Source organism: Salvia miltiorrhiza, chromosome 1 (genome assembly GCF_028751815.1).
Source record: "Salvia miltiorrhiza cultivar Shanhuang (shh) chromosome 1, IMPLAD_Smil_shh, whole genome shotgun sequence".
Classification (NCBI taxonomy): domain Eukaryota; kingdom Viridiplantae; phylum Streptophyta; class Magnoliopsida; order Lamiales; family Lamiaceae; genus Salvia; species Salvia miltiorrhiza.
Window position 1 is genome coordinate 47,589,590 of NC_080387.1, and position 22,679 is coordinate 47,612,268.

General features: G+C 37.3%; 1 protein-coding gene and 1 long non-coding RNA gene across 2 annotated transcripts; both read right to left on the reverse strand.

Annotated features, from left to right (window-relative positions):
* Positions 1 to 1,718: 1,718 nt before the first annotated feature.
* LOC130987961 (uncharacterized) lies at positions 1,719 to 10,030 on the reverse strand. Its single transcript, XM_057911690.1, has 18 exons — positions 9,484 to 10,030; positions 8,615 to 9,146; positions 8,179 to 8,439; positions 7,837 to 7,928; positions 7,305 to 7,514; positions 6,437 to 6,835; positions 5,724 to 5,902; positions 5,549 to 5,642; positions 5,389 to 5,445; positions 4,962 to 5,096; positions 4,774 to 4,845; positions 3,996 to 4,109; positions 3,760 to 3,921; positions 3,544 to 3,672; positions 3,261 to 3,362; positions 3,098 to 3,177; positions 2,710 to 2,859; positions 1,719 to 2,603 (listed from the first exon to the last, which is right to left on the reverse strand). The coding sequence occupies exons 1-18, from the start codon at positions 9,958 to 9,960 to the stop codon at positions 2,003 to 2,005; spliced, it is 3,846 nt and encodes a 1,281-aa protein (XP_057767673.1). The 5' UTR covers positions 9,961 to 10,030; the 3' UTR covers positions 1,719 to 2,002.
* A 2,684-nt stretch (positions 10,031 to 12,714) lies between these two features.
* Positions 12,715 to 19,299, reverse strand: LOC130987967 (uncharacterized). The gene is made up of 3 exons (XR_009089894.1): positions 18,886 to 19,299; positions 13,003 to 13,335; positions 12,715 to 12,909 (listed from the first exon to the last, which is right to left on the reverse strand). It is a non-coding gene; the product is annotated as an uncharacterized LOC130987967 (long non-coding RNA).
* Positions 19,300 to 22,679: the final 3,380 nt, after the last annotated feature.

The window sequence follows — 22,679 nt, forward strand, 5'->3', positions numbered from 1 at the left end:
AAGTTTATTCTATAGAAACGCTAAAAGGTTGGGATTCAATTTGAAGATCTATCTATTTTTTTAATAGGGATAACAATATCTTACTATATGATATGTGTTATATTGTAGTTTACAACACACAGAAACTCCAAAATGCCCTTAAAATATTTCAAGACGACAAGTTAATCTTAATTCTTAGATATAGAAATCTAAGCTAGACTTATTATTTCTAATTGAAATCCGCTATTCACTTCTTGTCTGTTTCTCCTCTCAATCCTTCTCACACAACATAAATTTTGTCACACTCTTTTATCTACTCTTGGGATAATTGATTTTATTTACCACAAAACACAACTTTTTAAACGAAAAATAAGAAATTCCTACCAATCAACCCCATTGCAGTTGCGCCTAACTAGAGAAAACCGGCAACTTCGGATAAGCGAATCGATAAATCGACTTCTCAACTAAAATTTGACATTTGAAAATAAATATAATGGATTTAAAGGAATTTACAGTTTTAAGACTAAAATGTAGTATATAAAATGAGCAATAGTATTGATATAAGTCAAACTAAAGACTAAAGTGGTTTACTAAAGTTTAGAGTAACAAATATAACAAGTAGCCAAGAAACTAACGTACCATGAAAGAGACTTTTAATCATGTAAATTCATGCAAAAATGGATTTAAATATTATTCCATTATTTTCATATTATCAATTGTTTTATCTAATTTTTCATAATCATATCCGAGAAGGTTGGGAATTGTTAAGCGTGCGCTTACATGCCTTTCTTTTAATATGTATTTGAAGAAAATGTGCATCGTCACTGTTTGTTACTAATATGATTCTGCATCTAATCGTAGCATATGATACTGACGAAAGGAAAATGGAGAAAAATTAGGGAACTAACCTCAAGAATAAAATAAATAATCCAGATAAAGCAACCTGCTGACTCAACTGAAATTCCATTGCTAATCTTACTATAACTACAACTCTAATATACTAGAACAAACTAAATTCTGCAACAATCAAAACAGTATATGATAATTCTTTTGTTTTGCTTTTTTCTTTTCTAAGTTGGAATATACTATACTTAGGGCTGTAAATACACGTAGCTACTCAAGATTCAATTAAAAAAATCTTATTTAAAGCTCGATTCGCTAGTAAACGAGTCGAGCTCGAGCCCAACAGTACTCGGCTCATTAAGCTCGTGAACAAGTTTGGATTTGATTATTTGCTAACATGTTTACAAGCATGTTCAAGAACCTTAAATCGACCATACAATTGAACTTTAAACAAGTCGAATTCAACCCTAATAACATTAATTAAGAGAGGGAAATCTTTTTATAGCCCTAGTTCATAAATATACAAGTAAGATAGCCCTAGTTTTTAATATACAAGTTATATAACCCTTTTTTGCTTAAAGTACTATTATACCCTTATTTATTTTAGAGTTTACAAAATAAAAATTCAAAAAACTCATCCCCTCACAAATTTATCAAATTTTTTCTAACTTTTTAATAAATTTGAATTCGAACATCATGTTTACAAACATCTAACGAGCTGATCTCAAGCTCGAATTCAATATTATCAAGTATCACACAAGACGAGCTCTAAACGAATTCGAGCTCTATAAATAGGTGACGAGCCAAGCTCGATCAACAAGGCAGAAGCTCAAACACCCAAATATTTAAACGAGCAAAACTCTAACCTGCTAGCAATTCAGCACGGCTCAACCCGATTATAGCCCTAATTATACACTTCAATTTACATGATAATTAAGTACAAGGACGCTATAAGAGTCGAAACTAAACACCAGAAATAACTGTTTGCCTTCGGACTACAATACATTAACCCCAATCAATATGACATTCAAATTGAATGACACAACAATAATTCTATATGAGGAAAAATAGAAAACCTCAAAGAAGACCACAAAAACCTCACTACATGTTTCACTTCCAATATACTACAAAACTGTGAACCTCTCATCTGTTATACAAAACAATGCACAAATATTCATGTTTACTTGAGACCACCTTTCTTCTTGCTCTTTTTAAACATTGCTCCCTTCATGGAAAGGGCGTTTGATACGCTTTTCCCTTCCATCTTCTTGGTTAGCTTCACTACCCTTGCCATACCACTTCTGGCGGCTGCCCGGTGCTCCGGTCTTCGACTCACCATTTTGCGGTCAAGTGGCCAATACGCGTAAGGTTCGAGCTTGTCCTTCCTCTTCACATCACCACCAGCCTTTTTACTTGCATACTCCTTGCCTGTGTATGCCCACCCAGAATCTGATGTCTTTCTTCGCTTCTGTGTTTTCTGCGTGCTTGCAGACTTGTGGCTTCCAGCTTGACTCCTTCCATCGACCCCATCACCATCCGAGGTTGCCTCTCGTTTCTGTTTCCTGTCCGATTTACTATACTTGCCTTCCTCATGAATAATCATGCGGCCTTCAGAATCTATGCACGGTTCATCATCTGAATCAGACTTTATCTTTACCGGCGCTGATGATCGAAGAGCAGACCTCATCTTCTGACCATCCAGCATGTCAAGGGGCTCATCGTCTAATTGATCAAATGAGTCTTCTTCCAATTGTTTTGCTGCCTTGCGTGCTTTCTTGGATCTGGTTCGTGTTATAGTTGATAGTTAAATAGAAAGCAAATATTTTTCATGAGCACACTAATGTAAGTTATCCACTCAATAGTTGTAACAAACATCAACCAACTGACCGTAACAAAGTAGCTTTGGATTGCAGTCCTGAGGAATACTTGCTCTGCCTACCAGAAATACTCTTTTCGTTCCCAAAGCCACCGTCACTAATCCTTGTTTCTTCATCCTCAAAATCAGAAAAGATTCTTGTATGATTCCATTGGCTCATCCTGTGAAACATAACAGGTATTATTGGACCAACTAGATTAGATTATATGAACAGAGAAACCAAGGAAATCAGAGGTAAATCAAAGAGGAAGTCAAACAGCATATAGATATAGCAGATAGTAATACAAATAAGTTTGTTTCCCCAAATTTCAGAATATTGGATTTTTGTAAGAAACCACAAATTTGAAGTCCAATCACTTGTCTTTAAGTAGTTGTGAGCATGAGGTGAAAAGGGAATACCTGGTTGTAGTTGCCTTCGATAGCATGGACCTATCTTCTGCAGATTTATCAACCTGTTTCTTCTCTTTCCGCTCCTTGAGCTGCTTACAAAAAATATAAAGTGTATATTATAGTACGATAAACAAAGAAAAAGGAAAAAATCATGATCTGTAACGATCAAAACCTTTCTTATATTAGTTAGCAGCTTCATATGCTCTTCAGGCATGACTTCCTTGACAGCATCCAGACCACATTTCTTTACAAGCATTTCAAGAAGCTGTTTGACCTACAGATATAATTAAAATTACCAAAAGGTAAAATCTTCATACCAACAAAATTTCGATGTTTCATGGAGCCAATATTAACATGCAAGTTCGCCTTATTATGGCAGTCATAAACTGTGGGACGTTTCCCATGAATTAAAGCAGAGAATGTAAGTTACCGCCATTAAAACTTAAGAAACTCACTTTTGCTTTGAAATGGTTTTTGCCGCTATCTTGCCACTTAAGCATGCCTTCCACCATGCCTCGCAGGTGAGCATGCAGGGCTTCAGCTTGTGATTTGGCAACTAATACCTTCAGCAAACCCAAATTAGCCTGCAAAAATATACAGCAGAATAGTCAACAATGGATAGCAAGTAGTGACGAAATGAGGAGGTACTATCTCAAAGAAGTGAAGTGGACCTTAGTAATTTCTTTGTTTTTTCTTTGCAGGAGAAGAAATGTCGAGGGAAGAATATTATAAGCGGCAGAAACAAGGTCAGAGAACTCATAAGCCAAACGGGCTAAGCCTGTCATAGCAGCACTGATCATATGAGGGGTCTCCCCTGCCAGGCCCCCAGCAACCTATGCATAAAGAAAACAAGACAATTATAAAAAGGAGTTGGAAAAGAAAAATCCACAAGCTCAAAAGCAAGTACCATGGTGAAAAATTGTTGCAAGGTCTCCTTCTTGCCAGATTTCTCCTCATCTCCACATGCATGACCAATTTGGACAAGAACATCATATGCTCTATTTCTTGTTTTCTTGTTAGTCTAGCAAGATAATAACCAGTCAACAGAGACCACACAACACAAGTACACAGATATAACAAGCAAGGCATCAAACCACAGAAAGTCAGTATAGATTGCAAATAAGTTACATAGAAAACATAGTTTTCCATCTTTATACTTATAACTGCCTCAGAAAACCAGACACATAAGTGACGAACAGAGCAAGCATACTGCAGCTCAAAGATCTGTAAACATAATGGTTTTCCATAAGGTGCCGAATGATGAGGGCAGCTACTTTTTTTCCAACTTCTATTTGAAAGGAAAATGCAAGAGAGCTCAGAAACATGACAGGTCTCCAAACATTAACATGCAACAAATTAGTCACAGCAGGAAGAGCAACTAGAATAATAATAGACAGCAACATAATTAAGTAAGGTGCCATTCAGCAGTGACGCTTCAAGAATAGCTATTCTTCTTTTGCCTCTCCGAAAAATTCAATTCTTTTGAACTAGAAAAGTAATCTACCATTAATTACACCTGCATTTGACTGCAGACTGTACAATAAAATTGGAGGTATAACATACCAATACTCTTTAATGCTAGAGAAACATGATCCACATAACAAATGCAATAGAATGTCGAAGCTCAATATTATAATGAATCCATGTAAACATAACATCTACAAATGATACACCATAGACCATACCTCTTTTAGGGCAAGTATAATTTCAGTAAGGAAAGAAGCAGTAATGTCATGCCTCCTCTGTTCATATCCTTCCTGCAGGGATAGGCAAACAAATAAAATTAAAATGAGATAGTCCTTTACATAATAGTACAAAGTCATATCAAGTTGAGCAAGGGAGCTGGAAGGAATACTAATTAGTGCTTGATTACCTTAGAAATGTGAATGATCAGGAAGTATAAGCAGTCAAGTCTGTGACGTTTTGCAGCAAAATGACAAGAGGGCAACGCTTCAACCATCAAAGAGAGAACTTCTTCGAGTTTTCTTGAAATGAAGTCATCGGAGTACTGTCCAATAATTTTCATTCATGTTCTCAGCCCAAATCTCAACAAATTATGCTAAGAATAAGTATACTATGTAATAGTACCATCCAAACTCAATAGCAAACTAATATCTCATCAGTATCAATACAAAGAATGTTGATCAATTACAAATAGAAATACTATAAATTTTATAACAATGATGAGAATAATAATAGAAATAGATGATGCAGAAGGATTCTAAGCAAATAAGATGACCCCAATGACAATGACCCAAACACTACATAGGATAACATGATTAACTTGGAAATTAAAGTACCTGTAATATCAAAGATAGCACTCTATAGGCCTTCTTCTGGATCAAGCCATCAACATCCTGATAAGAAAATGTATTTAGTTGTACATTTTATTAGATCTAAAGAATGAATTATCTTCCATCACATGAAAACAGTCAAAATGCAAACAAAAACAAGGAGAACCTTCAATGCCCGTTTCATTTCCTCGAATAAAATATCAATTTCGGTGGAACCTAATCCAGGTAAAAGGGAAACTGCAACATCAAACAACTGTACCCTGTACACAGCAAAAGACTTTGATTACCATAGCAGTAGGATATAACATTAGTTAAGCAGGCAAGCTCACAAAACAGCTTACCTGGCAGCTGACAGTGAACCATCATTTGCTGAATTATCTATCTGCATGAGATCTGAATTCTTTGTGTTCTTTGATTTGTAGGCTTCCTTGGTAACCTTCACAAGCTTCATCATGGATTGTTTGAAAAATGAGGAGACCACCTCCTTATCCAATACCGAAGCAAGCTCACGGATTGTAGTCTGCAAAAATACGCAAACTGAGAAACTAACTACAACCCGCCTAGCACATGTAATTTTTGTTTACAATCTTTGATGCAATCACTTATTCAAAAATAAACAACCTACTTGCTTAAGCTATCTTTCCTAACTTTATTTTCCTTTCATCCAACGAAATTCCATAATGGATAATTTGTGGATATGTGAAAATTAAATTGAGATTTGCGTATGTGGAAGTAACTTCGGCTGTGACATAAAGATTGCTGTGCAGACAATAAGATCTGATAAGGAATTGAAATATATTAGGCAGTAACTAACATGAAGCAAAATCCTAATGTATCACAGAACATCATTCAGGAAATTGAAAGACACACAACCATATCTCGTGCTTCTATGACCTGCAACATGTCAATTCTGGTCGCAAGGCATGAGCGGAAAGAGAGTTCGAAGGTCATAAAGTGTAACGCATCCACGAAGATTATACTATTTAAGGGTCATAATTATTTATTAGAGCCAAAAAAAAATGAAAATGAAAATAAGAAGAAACGTTATAATTACCTGCAAAATTCCTGCAGTATCTTTAGAGCATTTGAAATAGACTCCAGCCAGAACACGCAACAGAGCCGATGATTTCAATGCATTCAAATTAAATTTAGCAATATCTTCAGAATACAAGGCAACAGCTTGTTGTTCTGCTACACTTATTTCAGTATCAACGGTATTCCCCTTCCCTTCCAGAATTCTCTTATTCTGCTGAATAAGAGTTTGTATGCTGGAACATATTATACCACGAAATTCATGTTCTTCTTGGAGAGTAGTGCATAACGCTCCCTCAAGACCCTTGAAACTTTCAGCAGTGTCAACAGGATAGTTGCAAAAGGATGGCAGTAGTGACCACAAGGAGTATACAATTCCATCAACACTCCTCGCTGACTGTAGTTTTCCTTCTTGTTCAAGCTGGGTAAATATTTTTACTGTTTGTTCAGCACTCGCAATAAAATTCAACAAAAGAAAAGAGTAAAGGGAAAAGGTGCAAATAGAAAAGTAACACTTTTGGGGGGCAAAATTTTACATAATAGCATTTTTGGGGGCAATTCTGGCTGACAAATATCAGCCAACTTCCTATTTTTCTCATCATCTATTTGTTTTTTACAAATTCCAAATTCTCATTAATCTTTTCGTTTTTTTATTTTTAGCAGGTTCCATATTAGTCTTAAGATTTAAGAAATAAGAAAAGAGACCTCAAAATTATTTGTCATATAAAAATCTGTCTATATAAATGTAAGAAATAAGAAAAGAGGCCTCAAAATTATTTTAGTCATATAAAAAACAGTTTCTGGAAAATAGAAACCTTGCCCACAATAACGCTAGGGGTGTATCTTCCTTAAAAAACATGCAAATAAAGTACTGTGGAAGATGCTTATACCATTGCTGACCTCCGCTTCATCTCTACAGCCATGGGTAAGATTGAATTGGTAAAGAAACTCAAACGAGCACCAACAATATACTGTTTCAGGATTGGAAACAGCCATAGATTGCTCTCGGATAGATCTGGAACACCCAAATTAAGAGGTAGAAGACTCAAAAAGTTCTCAGGTCCCATAGCGCCAAGAGCTGTTCCCACACACTCATGCAACTGCAAAAATTAATTTCAGTGCCCCATGAATTCAAATTTCTATTTATTAAAAAGAAAAGGGAAGATTTGGTGATGAAATTCCAAACCGCAAACCAGTGCCAAAAATAAAGAGCATTGGCTATGTTGAACTTCAGCATAAATTATTAAAAAGTGGAACCTCAATAGACAGTAGACACATACAAGAGAGAAAATAAATCACATTGAAAGGAATATAGAACCAAAACATGACTAACAAACTGAACAAAACAAGGAACAATCAGAAATATGCCCATAGAAGAGTAAGTCACATACACCAACAAAATGACTAGGAAACCCATGTTACCTCTTTCTTGAAACCAAAGTCTCCATCTGGCAATTTTTGCATATCAGCTAAACTCTTGAGTGTTCCCTTCATAAAGTAAACAGAATTTTTACCTGCAAGGCCAATACGCTTTCAATCAAATTACAGGGACAAATTTCAGAAGCAAAAACCAAATAACCTCAATTTTTTATGGTAGATATGAGTAGTTAACATGTCATGGGATGAAGCAACTTTCTATGCCCCAAGGATCCACAAAAGGAAGTATATCTCAATACTTGTGAGATGAACATAAACAAAGTCCATATCAGTTGTGCAGACTATTCATTCAATGTGGTTAAGCCAGGATGACCCAAGTGCAACTACCTAATTTTTCAAACATCGCAGAAACAATCTGAAACGACATATCCCACACTGCTTCATAATGATAATCAAGCAGGCTCTCAATTGTTGCACATATTTTTTCAATGACAGTTGGGCCAGATTTCCTGGTGACTGAATTGGCACTGGCAGTAATCTGATCAACACCCTGTTTAATCATGTTCTCATCTACACATGAATGTAGTAAGCTCTTGAATGTTGTCAAAGCTGCTACCAAAGCCTCCTCATGTCCCGAAGTCAAAAAATCTGAGGAAGGTTTCAAATAGAAATTTTAGCACATAGGATTTCGAAGACATGGCATTATCACACTGTCAAGAACGAAAAAAGGGAAAGGTACAGAGTGAGAATAGGCAATCTCGTCAAGAATTTCTCAACCCGGATCCTATGAACAACAGTAAAGAATAGAAGGAAAAAGTTTGACCTTTTAGTGCATTAAAAACAAGAGGAAGCTTGACGACACATATTTGCCTGTTTAGTGAGTACACTCTTTTCATCCCAATGTCTAGCAAGCGAATCGTTGACGTCATGCTATCAGCAGATGAGCCCTCTGGAGAGCCTGAGCTGACTAGAGAGCATAATAGATCAAGCAGTATTTCAGCAGATATTTCTGCACCCGGATGGAGACACAGGTTTTTTAAACCATCTGTTATAGGTATAGTGACAACGCGCTGTTTAAGCGTCAAGAGAGACCTGAAACGCTCCAGTATGTTTGATGTGGATTTTGATGACATATAAGGAAGACAAATTTTTAGAGCATCCAGAATTCTGAGAACATTCCGTGCTGTTCCAGACGCTTCTGAAATACTTTCATTTGATCCTCCAGCAAGCAGAAGAAACCTCACAAAGACATTTGTTATGGCTTCACTTGCAGATGCTAGTAAGTGAGAAAGCGTGGGTACTAACTGAAAATATTTCAATACATCACGTAGACATGAATGTGACCGTTTCCTTACCTGCATATACCATCCAACCATCATTGTCAATTGAAAACCACAATTGTCAATTGAAAGAATGTTGGTAAAGTAATTATCTGAAAGAGGTGAATGCTACTAGGGAAAGCTATCAATACAATCAGGCAAAACATAAAACATGATTTAAAACATAATTTCATGACTGTTTAAATCTACCAATTAAAATGATACTCATACAAATGGATTTTTCATAGCATACTGAAAGCAAGGAATAAGGAACCAAGGTGAAAAACAACAAAGGTATCAAAATTCGGACCATTGAACAATTAAATTAATCGCGTGCTGTAGACATTCAGAAAAAGTTAGAACTCTCCCCGACCTTGAAGCGATCCTCAGTGATGTAACCAATCAGAACACCATACAGCTCGGCCACATCTTCCCACGCCGCCTTCTCTCTCAGAATCAGCAATCGCGAAACGCAATTTAATCCAGGCACAACACCCTCAGCTCCAACGGATTTTACTCCAAGAATCTTAATCAGCAGCTCGGAGAGATAACTGTACTTGGATGTCAGAACAGCTGGTGGTAATCGGACGACGACGAGGGACAGAATCGTGAGCAGGGAGTCGAGGATAGACGCGGAGGAGTCGGTGCTCGACGAGAGGCGGTCGAGAGAGGAGCAGGTGGCGCCGAAGTAAGTGATGGGGGTGAGGGGGAGGCGTTTCTCCCGGAGTTCCTGCGACATGGCGCCGATGGTAGCGCAGACGTGAAGGTGGTGCTCGTTGGTGGAGTTGCTGAACTGGGAGAGCACGGCGGAGGAGAAGTCCTCGGAGAAATCTGGCGGCGACGCCTCCATGTCGCCTGGAATGAAGAGAGGGATTGAGGTTGGCGACGGGGGGTTTTAGGGTTCTTGCTGATTGGTTTAATATAGAATTTGCCTAACTAAATCAATTTATTTATTATAATAATAATATAATATCATCACCCAATTCGTAGAGTTGGATTTGAAATTTGATTTTATTTATATTAAAGCATGTAGAATTAAGGGTTAAGGTGCACATCTACCCCTGAGACCAACATTATCGGTTCCAAAAATGAGACCAGGTCTCTTGCCACATCATTAAAGGAAAATAAAAATAAAAAACAATTGAAGATGTAAAATTGAGAGAGGTCGACCATGAAAAAAAAGAGACCATGCGCGGTCTCTCTCTCCTCAAACATGGATTAATGGTATCTTGACACTTGTCAATATTTAATTGATAGAGTAAATTTTGTTTGGATAATTAATAAAAATTAGTATATCTTTTATATAAAATATTAAAAAATATATATATGTATATCAAAATTTATATTTTTTCATTCTCTATAAATAGAGACCACTCTTGCTATATTTCAACACACCTTCAAAATCTTCTATTTTTCCTCTCTACATATGTGGCAAAAGTTTGGCGATGATAATTAAATGCTAGTAGTATGTATTATTTTTTTTTTTTTTCGAGTTTGAGTTGTTGTAATTTCTATTTTTAGTTCGTCGTAATTTTTATTTTTATTAGTTTGTTATTTTTTTATAATATTTTAATATTACTAAAATTATTATTATTAAAAATAATAACAAAATAATTATATATAATGTTGTGGTTGGATGGTTGGGTGGTCATTGATAAACCAATAAAAATAGAAGTGGTTGGGTTGGAATGAATATTGGTGATGTGGAAGAAAGAGAAATTAATTAAATATTGAAGATGGTTGGATTGTTGGGTGGTTGGGTGGTTGCTGATAAACATAGTCTGAACTAGACCCCCCTAGAGCGTTTAGCTCCCCATTCTCGACCTTGGTGCAAAAACCTCCCCCATAGTCTAGAATAAGGGTGCATTTAAACCCATGAAGAAAACGGCTGTTTAACGCCGTTACCTTTATTTTTTTTTTTAATTTTGAAGTGGGTCCCACCATTTTCTTGTCTGTCCTCTACCACCGACCCCTACAACAAAGTCGTCGTCTTGTGGAGGTGGACGAACTCCAGGTGATCCAGCCCTACATCTGCCATCATCTCCGAGTAGATATCCACCACCTGCCCCCGCACCAGCCCCTACGCCCCGATCGACTTCGCCAGCTCCCCCAAAGCCCTTAAGATCCTCTCTGGCAGTGATCCCCTCGTCGCCACCGCCACGTACTCGAACGCCAACGACAGGAGCGCGACGGCGACTAGGACTGCAACGTCTTCGCCGAACACCTTGTGGTTCGTCGGCTTTCTGTGGCAGAGGTCGTCGTTGTCCTTGCAGGGGAGGTCGTCGTGCGTCAACGACATCGTGTGGATCTGGAACACCATTTCGATCTGATGGATTTATTTCATGAATTTCGTTTCTGTGATTTGAGAATCTGGAGATTGTGAAATGAATGTTGATGTATGTTGTGGTGGTGTTGGAATCTGATTTCACATTTGATCTAGTATTGTTTTATTTTAAAGTTGAATTTTCGCGTTTCCGCGCTTCTTGGACGGAGAAGCTGTTGGAGCGGCAGGGGGTGGAGGAGCAGGACGAAGAATCTGTTGGGGCGGCGGGGGGTGGAGGAGCAGGACGGAGAAACTATTTGGGCGGCGGGGGATGGAGGAGCGGCGGACCTGCTTATCCCAGGTGGCGCCGCTGCCGTAGAAGGCGGAGGAATGGAGGTGGTGGTGGTGGTGGGAGGAGGAAGAGGAAAGGGACTAGAAGAGAGTAGTTGATTTGTTTAAGGTGGGACCCACTACAAAATAAATGAAAAAAATAAAATAAAAAATCAAGGAAACGGTGTTAGAAGTCTGTTTTCTTCGTGGGTTAAGTTGCATATTTTTTTATGTACTATAGGGGAGGTATTTGCACCAAAGTCGAGTGTGGGGGGCTAAACGCTCTAGGGGGTCTACTTTAGGGACTAATCTGCACCTTTACCCTAGAATTAATGATAGCAAAACTATTTTTACGTCTTAACTATTTGATGTGTCTCCAATTATACAGTGAATTTATTTATATTTATTTTAACGACATTTTATTGATTAAAAAAAGTGTAATCAAATCGAGTCGAACTAAATAGTGGTGTGCTCAAGTTTGATTTATTTAATATCGAATAGAATCTCGAACTTCGTTTAACGAATACTTTGAGGCTCACGAGCTTAATCGAGCATATACGAACTTTCTAAATTTATATTTATATTCAAAATATTAATTATTTTCTTTTAAAATAAATTATTTCATTCAAAATAATAAATATATTAATTACTTTTCTATAACAAACAAAGTTAATTAGAGATTTAATATAATTATTATTAATTTTAGTGGATAAATATAAATTGTTTCAAGCTAAATTACTTAACGAACTTGTTCACGAGCTAATGAGCCGAATGCTACCAAGCTCGAGTTTGATTTGTTTATTTATCGTGTAACACCCTAATCTAATTAACGTATTAAAATATGAATGTACATAATTTTTTTTTGACAGCGGAAATATCATAAAATAAAGATTTGGATTTATTATCAAATAAATAAATTTTTAAATAAAATATTTTGAAAACACTTCAAAGGGAGAAAACCCTAAAAAAATTAAACTTTTAAATAATGTACTCAAAGGCTAACTTTGATTTAAAAATCGACAATCAACCTCTTATTTCAAAGCATGACATAAAGATGTCATCAAAATATCCAAGTATTAGGTAAAACTTGTGCTAAGCAAAACTTTAAATACTTAAATTAGTTGAAAATCAAATCAACTACTTGATAAATGTCTTGAATCTCGATGCGCCCATTCGACCTTCCACGCGTCTCCAACGTCAAAATACCTGAAATGTTTAATATGGGATGAGCATACAGAATATACTCAGTGTGAGAAACATGCAATAATTGTCCACGTTAATACAATGGTCAACACATACGCACTGCACTGTACTGATAACTGAAATTCGCACGGTGGCATACCAAGGACTTTAAAGTCCTGGACCCATTGAGCAGGCCCCTGGCGAATAGGTTGCAACCCTAACTGTAACATGAAATCGCATTGTGGCATACCAAGGACGGTGAAGTCCTGGACCCATTGAGCGGGCCCCTAGCGATATAACTGAATTTACAACACATATGGCAAACACATAATATTAAAATGGACAAAGATTAACCACAGCATGTACTGAAATAAATCCCACACCTGAAACTTGAACTTGATAACTGACTTGAATAGTTCAATGAAAAGTTATGTCCTAGTCGCGTCGCACCTAGTCAGATAAATTCAAATAATAAAATATAAGGGCCTAATTGAACTTTAAAATAATAATAATAGTAGTTTAAATCTTAAGAATTTATTATCATAAAATCATTTGGAAAATAGTTGGTCTAATGAATCAAAATATAAAATGCATGCTCTTATTAAAATTTGAGTTGGGATTTAATAAAAAATAATCAGGCCCAACTTAATAATGCAATTTAAAATATGAAGTCCAGCCCATTTAAAATAAGAGCCCAACAATTAAATAAAAACCAACCCTAGGCCCAAGCCCAAACTTCCAACTCTTGCCCTAACTTAAATCCTACAACTTCAACACACACTCCACACTCACGCAGCTCACTCCCTCTCTTATTCTCTCCCTCTCGGTGCCCTGCCGCCGCGCCACCGGACGGCCGCGCCGTCGTCGGAGGCCGGCGGCTCATACCTCCTCACTCTCCTTCCCTATCTTCCTATCTCCCTTCATCCTCCCCTGCCCCTGTCCTCGCCGTCCCAGCCACCTCCTCCTTCGACCGGAACAGCACAGCAGAGCCGAGACCGCGCCGCCGCCCCTGTCTCCTCCCTTCGGCCGCTGTGGCGCACAGCGCCGGCGGCGCTGTTCTTCAGCCATCCCCCCCTCTCTCTCTGCTTCCCCTCAGCCGAACAGCCATCGGGAAAGCCGATGCTGCGGCGCCTCCTCTGCCCCCTCCTCTATCTTCGACCGACCGTTGCCGCCACCGCCGCCGCGACGGACAGCAGCAGTTGGCAGGTCGCCGCCTCCTACCCTCTTTCCTGCTCGACAACAGCTGTTCCCCCAAAATTCTCCCATCTCCACTCTACCTCTATGTCTCTAATTTCATTTTATTGGTTTTAGATTATGCGTGGGCAGTTTACTGGGTTTCTGGATTATAGAACAAAAATTGTGTTTCTGTAGAAGCTAAATGAAGAAGAAAATGAAAGTAATAACTTTGTTGTGTCGGATTAAAATCATAAAAATTTCACAGGATAGCAAGGTTACCAGTTGAATGAGAAGAGCAGAATGAAGAGCAGAATGAGAATTGCTGGATTTACGGTTTTGAAATCTTTTCAATAAAATGGAAAGAAGTAAACATGATAAAAATGAGGCGGTGGAAATTTGTAGATAAACTTTAAATAGAATGAATTATTTGTGCAGAAATGATAGAACTTGTTTCCCAAGTAAAACATGTGGCTGAGGAAATAAGCTTTAGCTAAGAAGATTTAGAAATTGTGGTTAAAATTGATACAGATCTTGGATGAGAAAGAAAAACACGTATTGCTCTGATCTTGTAAGATGTTATGGGCTTTTATTAAATTTCAGCCCAACAAGAGTAAATAAATAGTTAAGGCCCAACATAACATTAAATAGCAAATAGTTTTATTTAGGCCCAAAATAAATTAAAAGTAATTGAATATATCCTTCTATTTCCATAGATATAATCTATAGTTCAAAATCATACATCTAACTAGGGGCACGACTAGACTAAATTTACGAACTTGACTTACAGATATATATATTAATAACTCGAAAATATAACAATTTCCAAATAAAAATCTACAAAGGAAATAAACGGTTTTGGGCTGTGACAAACCTACCCACTTAAAAAAAAATTTCGTCCTCGAAATTTAACTTAATAGGTTCTAAATGGGAATAATGAGCTAGGATTTCTCTTCTCATTCTCATGTAGTTTCTTGGGGTCCGTGCCTAGTTCACTCTATATTTGACTATCGGTGCTTCTTGACTTCGTAAAGCTTGTACTTTTGATCTAGTATACTGATTGACTTCTCTTTGTACGCTGATGAATGATGTGGCTGAAATCGTGCAAGTATTTCGCAATCCTCGAGACACACATTTGTACTGCTGACCGTTGTAGCGTGAAAGCTAGACGGTAGGCTACGTCATCCTATTCGTTCTCGAATTTTAAACGAACCTATAAATCGAGGTCTCAATTTTCGTTTCTTTCTGAACCACGGGACTGTATTTATCGGTGCTACTTAAGGAGAATACTTCCGCCAACCTTGAAATAGAACGTCGAAATAGAACTTCTTTCTTCTATCGGTCCCGTGCCATTTTGATCCTTTTGTCTCGCAATTACTTCGATGGTTGCTTTCACGATTTTTGGGCCTAACACTTATCGTTTGCCAAATACATCCCTAATGTAAAGATGACCTACACTTTTTCCTATATAATGCCTCGTATAGAGCCTATGTTGATAGTAGTTGGAAAACTGCTATTATTCGTGAATTCTATCGACGGTAATTGAGTTTCCTAACAGACTCAACTATCGTTTTCTTCTTTCATCTTTAACATCTTGTGAAGGTCTTGGTGTTTCCAGGGCGTGCCGTGTAACTCGTGCGATGCTCTTGAAAAAAAAATTTCTCCATCAGTTTAATGTCCATGGGGACCCGAATTCTGTCTACCTACTAAACATTCTATCACTTGCCAATATGAATATCCATATTATCGTCTCTTAAATCTCTATTCGTCATTCGGTGGAGAAAAGTCGTTGATTTCCTGAGCTTCCTTAAGTTAATCTTGTATCGTGAACACTAATGTTGCTAACTTAACTTTCTGAGTATTCGAAGTTACTACGTCGAGTTTCTACCTTTTGAATTCTCTTATCAAGGTCTCTTGTTGAGTTATCATCCAAGCGAGTTGTCTTTTATCTTTTCCTGCTAAGTGCCACGCCACCACATTAGCTTTTTCTTGGTAATGTTGTATGGTGTAATCGTAGTCTAACACAAGCTCTAGCCATCTTTTCTGTCTCCTGTCCAGCTCTTTGCTTCAATGTGTCAGTGTAGATACTGAGTTGTCTAATCCAGCTGGTATGGTCAACACTGGTACTGTCGTCAATCTTCTCTTCAATTCTTGAAATCATGCCCGCACTTGTCAGTCATTTGAACGTGACTGATCTCCTTGTTAATCGTGCCTTGATGAATCTTCTACAATAACCTGCGAGTCCTAAGACACATTTTACTCACTAGCATTTGTAAGCGTCCTCCAATTATTGATAGCTTCTGCTTTAGCTGGGTCCACTTCGATTCCTTGAGCAATTACTACGCGAGCGAGAAAGACTACTCGATTTAACGAAAACTCGCACTTCTTAAATCTACATAACGTTTCTCACTCGATAATGTTTCTAAAGCGGGATTGAGACGATCTTCATGATGTGCATTGTCCTGTGAGAATATCAAAATATCGTTGATGATGAATTTGCTCAGCAACAAGTAGAAAACACGATTTAATCAAATCCATAAACACCACTGAAGCTTAGGTTAAACTAGTGCCACTACTACAAATTCGTAAGCACCATCTCTAATATGAAAAGTCATTTTTTGGATATCGCTCTTATCTTAAGTTGATGGTAATCAGACCGCAAATCAATCTTTGAAATCAATTTTGATCCTTTGAGTTTGTCGAATAAGTCTTTTATCCGTGGCAAATGATACTTCTTCTTGATGGTAAGTCGATTGAGCGTGTGATAATCGATATACATATGCATCGTATCGACTTTCTTCTTGACAATTAAGAATGACGTTCCCTATGATGACACGTTTGGTCAATAGTAAACCTTTATGTCTAAAAGCTTTGAAATTGCGTTTTTAACTCTTCTCATTTGGCGCCATCCTATACAGTGCTTTGAAATTGGTGCAACTCCAGGTACTAAATTGATCGTGAACTCCACTTGCTTATCTAACGGCGGTATTCAAGCTAGATTCTCGGGGTAACGTCGAGGAAAAATCACGTACCACTGGCACACTCTCGAGGGAAAGTTCTTCGTCTTCTTTTCCTTCAACGTTTACTACACGGCCCTTCCTAGAATATTGATCTAATATCTTCATTGCTTTCATCACAGATATCGTCGTTGCTGAGTTCCTCCACAAGTTAAAAGATATGACAAAATACTTTCTATTCGTTGATACAATTGATGTGAGTGAAAACTCGTTCTAGTCCTCCAGCTCTCTTCGACTGTTAACAGCCTATCGAGTCTACTGAATCGAGGCGAGTTGTAGTTTCGAAGTCATTCAATAACATGATCCGTCGTGATATGAATTTGAGTTACTATAAGTCGCGTAGCTTGAGCTTGAGTTTGTTGTTGGATAAATCCTCGCAATGCATTCAAAAACTAACTCATAAAACCACGCCACTAGTTGGACGAATTTCTTGCTTCTTCTTCGTGATTCGAAGTAGTGTTCTCGGCATAGTGGGAATATGCACGTGATTCCTGATGGTTCTATAATCATGGCCACTATCGATTTCTAACTTACATATCCTTACAGAAATAAAAGAATATAGAACAAGGCCGTTTCTAGGAAAATTTATAGGTTATTCCTAATTCGAGGACTACGTTTAAAAATAAAATTTTTCACAACTCATACTTTAACATCATGGACTGTGAAATTTCAAAACAAAACTATAGTTGCAATAAACTTCAACATGATTACTTATAAAATGAACTTTCTCATAATATAACCTCAATTTCATAACTCATGCTTTGACATCAGGGACTGTAAAATTTCGAAATAAATTCATGGCTGCAATTGATCCTCAACATAATAACTTGTAATATGAACATGAACTTCCTCAAAATAACTTCAACAATTGCAGCAATTTCAATAGAATTTCGGAATATAAACAGTTTATACTCATCCCCATTAAAATATTTTGAAATACATTTACCTTTAAGTCGGAGCGCGCAGTGGTCGAATGGCTTTCTCACACAAAAACTTTAAGAAAATTTTATTTTGCAGAGTCTACAGGAAAGTAGACCTGCTCTGATACCATGCTGTAACACCCTAATCTAATTAACGTATTAAAATATGAATGTACATAATTTTTTTTTGACAGCGGAAATATCATAAAATAAAGATTTGGATTTATTATCAAATAAATAAATTTTTAAATAAAATATTTTGAAAACACTTCAAAGGGAGAAAACCCTAAAAAAATTAAACTTTTAAATAATGTACTCAAAGGCTAACTTTGATTTAAAAATCGACAATCAACCTCTTATTTCAAAGCATGACATAAAGATGTCATCAAAATATCCAAGTATTAGGTAAAACTTGTGCTAAGCAAAACTTTAAATACTTAAATTAGTTGAAAATCAAATCAACTACTTGATAAATGTCTTGAATCTCGATGCGCCCATTCGACCTTCCACGCGTCTCCAACGTCAAAATACCTGAAATGTTTAATATGGGATGAGCATACAGAATATACTCAGTGTGAGAAACATGCAATAATTGTCCACGTTAATACAATGGTCAACACATACGCACTGCACTGTACTGATAACTGAAATTCGCACGGTGGCATACCAAGGACTTTAAAGTCCTGGACCCATTGAGCAGGCCCCTGGCGAATAGGTTGCAACCCTAACTGTAACATGAAATCGCATTGTGGCATACCAAGGACGGTGAAGTCCTGGACCCATTGAGCGGGCCCCTAGCGATATAACTGAATTTACAACACATATGGCAAACACATAATATTAAAATGGACAAAGATTAACCACAGCATGTACTGAAATAAATCCCACACCTGAAACTTGAACTTGATAACTGACTTGAATAGTTCAATGAAAAGTTATGTCCTAGTCGCGTCGCACCTAGTCAGATAAATTCAAATAATAAAATATAAGGGCCTAATTGAACTTTAAAATAATAATAATAGTAGTTTAAATCTTAAGAATTTATTATCATAAAATCATTTGGAAAATAGTTGGTCTAATGAATCAAAATATAAAATGCATGCTCTTATTAAAATTTGAGTTGGGATTTAATAAAAAATAATCAGGCCCAACTTAATAATGCAATTTAAAATATGAAGTCCAGCCCATTTAAAATAAGAGCCCAACAATTAAATAAAAACCAACCCTAGGCCCAAGCCCAAACTTCCAACTCTTGCCCTAACTTAAATCCTACAACTTCAACACACACTCCACACTCACGCAGCTCACTCCCTCTCTTATTCTCTCCCTCTCGGTGCCCTGCCGCCGCGCCACCGGACGGCCGCGCCGTCGTCGGAGGCCGGCGGCTCATACCTCCTCACTCTCCTTCCCTATCTTCCTATCTCCCTTCATCCTCCCCTGCCCCTGTCCTCGCCGTCCCAGCCACCTCCTCCTTCGACCGGAACAGCACAGCAGAGCCGAGACCGCGCCGCCGCCCCTGTCTCCTCCCTTCGGCCGCTGTGGCGCACAGCGCCGGCGGCGCTGTTCTTCAGCCATCCCCCCCTCTCTCTCTGCTTCCCCTCAGCCGAACAGCCATCGGGAAAGCCGATGCTGCGGCGCCTCCTCTGCCCCCTCCTCTATCTTCGACCGACCGTTGCCGCCACCGCCGCCGCGACGGACAGCAGCAGTTGGCAGGTCGCCGCCTCCTACCCTCTTTCCTGCTCGACAACAGCTGTTCCCCCAAAATTCTCCCATCTCCACTCTACCTCTATGTCTCTAATTTCATTTTATTGGTTTTAGATTATGCGTGGGCAGTTTACTGGGTTTCTGGATTATAGAACAAAAATTGTGTTTCTGTAGAAGCTAAATGAAGAAGAAAATGAAAGTAATAACTTTGTTGTGTCGGATTAAAATCATAAAAATTTCACAGGATAGCAAGGTTACCAGTTGAATGAGAAGAGCAGAATGAAGAGCAGAATGAGAATTGCTGGATTTACGGTTTTGAAATCTTTTCAATAAAATGGAAAGAAGTAAACATGATAAAAATGAGGCGGTGGAAATTTGTAGATAAACTTTAAATAGAATGAATTATTTGTGCAGAAATGATAGAACTTGTTTCCCAAGTAAAACATGTGGCTGAGGAAATAAGCTTTAGCTAAGAAGATTTAGAAATTGTGGTTAAAATTGATACAGATCTTGGATGAGAAAGAAAAACACGTATTGCTCTGATCTTGTAAGATGTTATGGGCTTTTATTAAATTTCAGCCCAACAAGAGTAAATAAATAGTTAAGGCCCAACATAACATTAAATAGCAAATAGTTTTATTTAGGCCCAAAATAAATTAAAAGTAATTGAATATATCCTTCTATTTCCATAGATATAATCTATAGTTCAAAATCATACATCTAACTAGGGGCACGACTAGACTAAATTTACGAACTTGACTTACAGATATATATATTAATAACTCGAAAATATAACAATTTCCAAATAAAAATCTACAAAGGAAATAAACGGTTTTGGGCTGTGACATATCGAACTTCTCTAAACGAACTTAAAGTATTTTTTGAGCCAACCTCCAAATAAGTTGCGAGCGGCTTGGTTTATATGTGTGTGTGTGTGTATAATTAGATTACTTTGAGAACTTTATATTACAGTGAGAACTAAAATCAATCATAGATCCCAGATTTTTTTTTTTTTTTTTGGTAATTAGAATGACTTTTATTACAAAGTGAAGCATGTAAGCAAAACTTTACAACAAATAATCCAACAAACTACTCAATTCTATCATCTACTCTAACATCTGTGACTTCAAATACTACATCACTTTGCCATATGAATCCCCTACTGTGGCAATGAATAATTGACATTGTTTTACCACTCTTTCCATTGTACTACTCTCATCACAAAACTTTATTATATGTCTCTCTTTCCAAAGCCAATACAACCACTGTCGATACAACCAATCTGTAAATGAATTGTTTACCAGATTTGGTTGTGCAGTGGGTCTTCACTCTTCATCTATTCCAGCTCATCCTGGCATTCATATACATGAGTATGCAACCCACACCAATCAGCAATCTGTCTCCACACCATCAAAAATAAAGAGTACTTAAAGAACAAATGGTCATGGGACTCATTTTCTTGTAAACAGAGACAACATTCTTACTCACATTGAACCCCAAACTCTCTAAACAATCACAAGTAAACAATCTTTTCATAATTACCAACCAAGTTATAAACATGAACTTGGGACGAACAATGTTTCTTGTAATCATCATGTGCCATGTCACACTTGGCGCTTCTCCTTGCATTTCCAGATATAGCTTCCTGGTGGAGAATTTAGCTTAAAACAAAGTATTAGAGCCAGTAGTATTGTTAAATAAATGAGCTCTATAACTCAGGATTTTTTGAATTATCCATGAAGCTTGAGTTGGAATCTGTATTGTATTGATGTTCTAGCCTTAGATGTAGTATTCATGGACCCATTTTATCCACATACAATCATTCTTCTTGGCTAGATTCCAAAGGAGCTTACTCACTAATTTTTTTAAATTCTACGGGATTTTTTCTACATTCTCATGTTTTTTGGGTGGAAAAACTAATCCAATGAAATCCCAAAAATTACGCCACCTTCCATATTCAATTAGATGCCAAATTTATTTTCAATGAAATTCCTGTGAATAAATATCAATTGGTCTTGAATAACACAATAAAATAAAATGAATTTTGCCCAAATTCATTTTCAATCAAATTTCCGTAAATAATTACAGTGTTGAGATTAAATAAATATTGATTGACTGTTAAAAATCACAATATTTAATTAAGATTAGCCATAATTAAAATCACTAAGAATCCACTTATTTAGGAAGGGAACAATTTATAAACACTTAGGGGGGTGTATTAGTTCAAGATTTATGTAGATTTTAAAAGTCCGTGGATTTTAAAAGTCTATAGAATTCTCACGGATTCTTCATGATTTTGAATGAATTTTTTGTCAGATTTTTAATGAATTAGCAAGAATTTGGCGTGATATTTTCGGACTTGAAATCCACAAACTCAGCGAGCGTGGAAATTGAACGAGCGCTAGACCCACTTCCAACGGCCGCTAGGGGCCCATGATCGATGGATACCCAGCGACCGCTGGGTTCCAGCGACCGCTGGGCTCGCTGGAGACCTAGCGAACGTTATCTTCCAGCGATCGTTAACTTCCCAAACTAATACAACTTGATATACAAGATAAGTTGGCTTAGCATATCATGCATGCATATAATAATTAGCCTAAGCCCTATTTCATGCAGGAACCCACAAACTTTATTATATCAACATATAATAATGCTTCTCAATTTGCTTCGCTTTGTTATATCAGGATAAGCTCGCATAGTATATCATGCATGAATGTTTTAATTAACCTAAGCCCTATTTCAATAATTGTTGTCAACGAGCGCTAGGGTAGTCCAGCGGCCGCTGGCTTCTTCAGCCGCGTCCGCTGGTACCCAGCGAGCGCTGGAAACTCTCAAGATTTGAATTCTCGTAGTCCGAGGTCAGATTTGTTCATGTGTATTTTTTGAGTGAAATCCATGTAAATCAGTTCAATGTTAAAATCCGTAGATTTTTAAATACACCTAGATTTTCATAGACTTTTAAAAGTCTTGAACGAATACA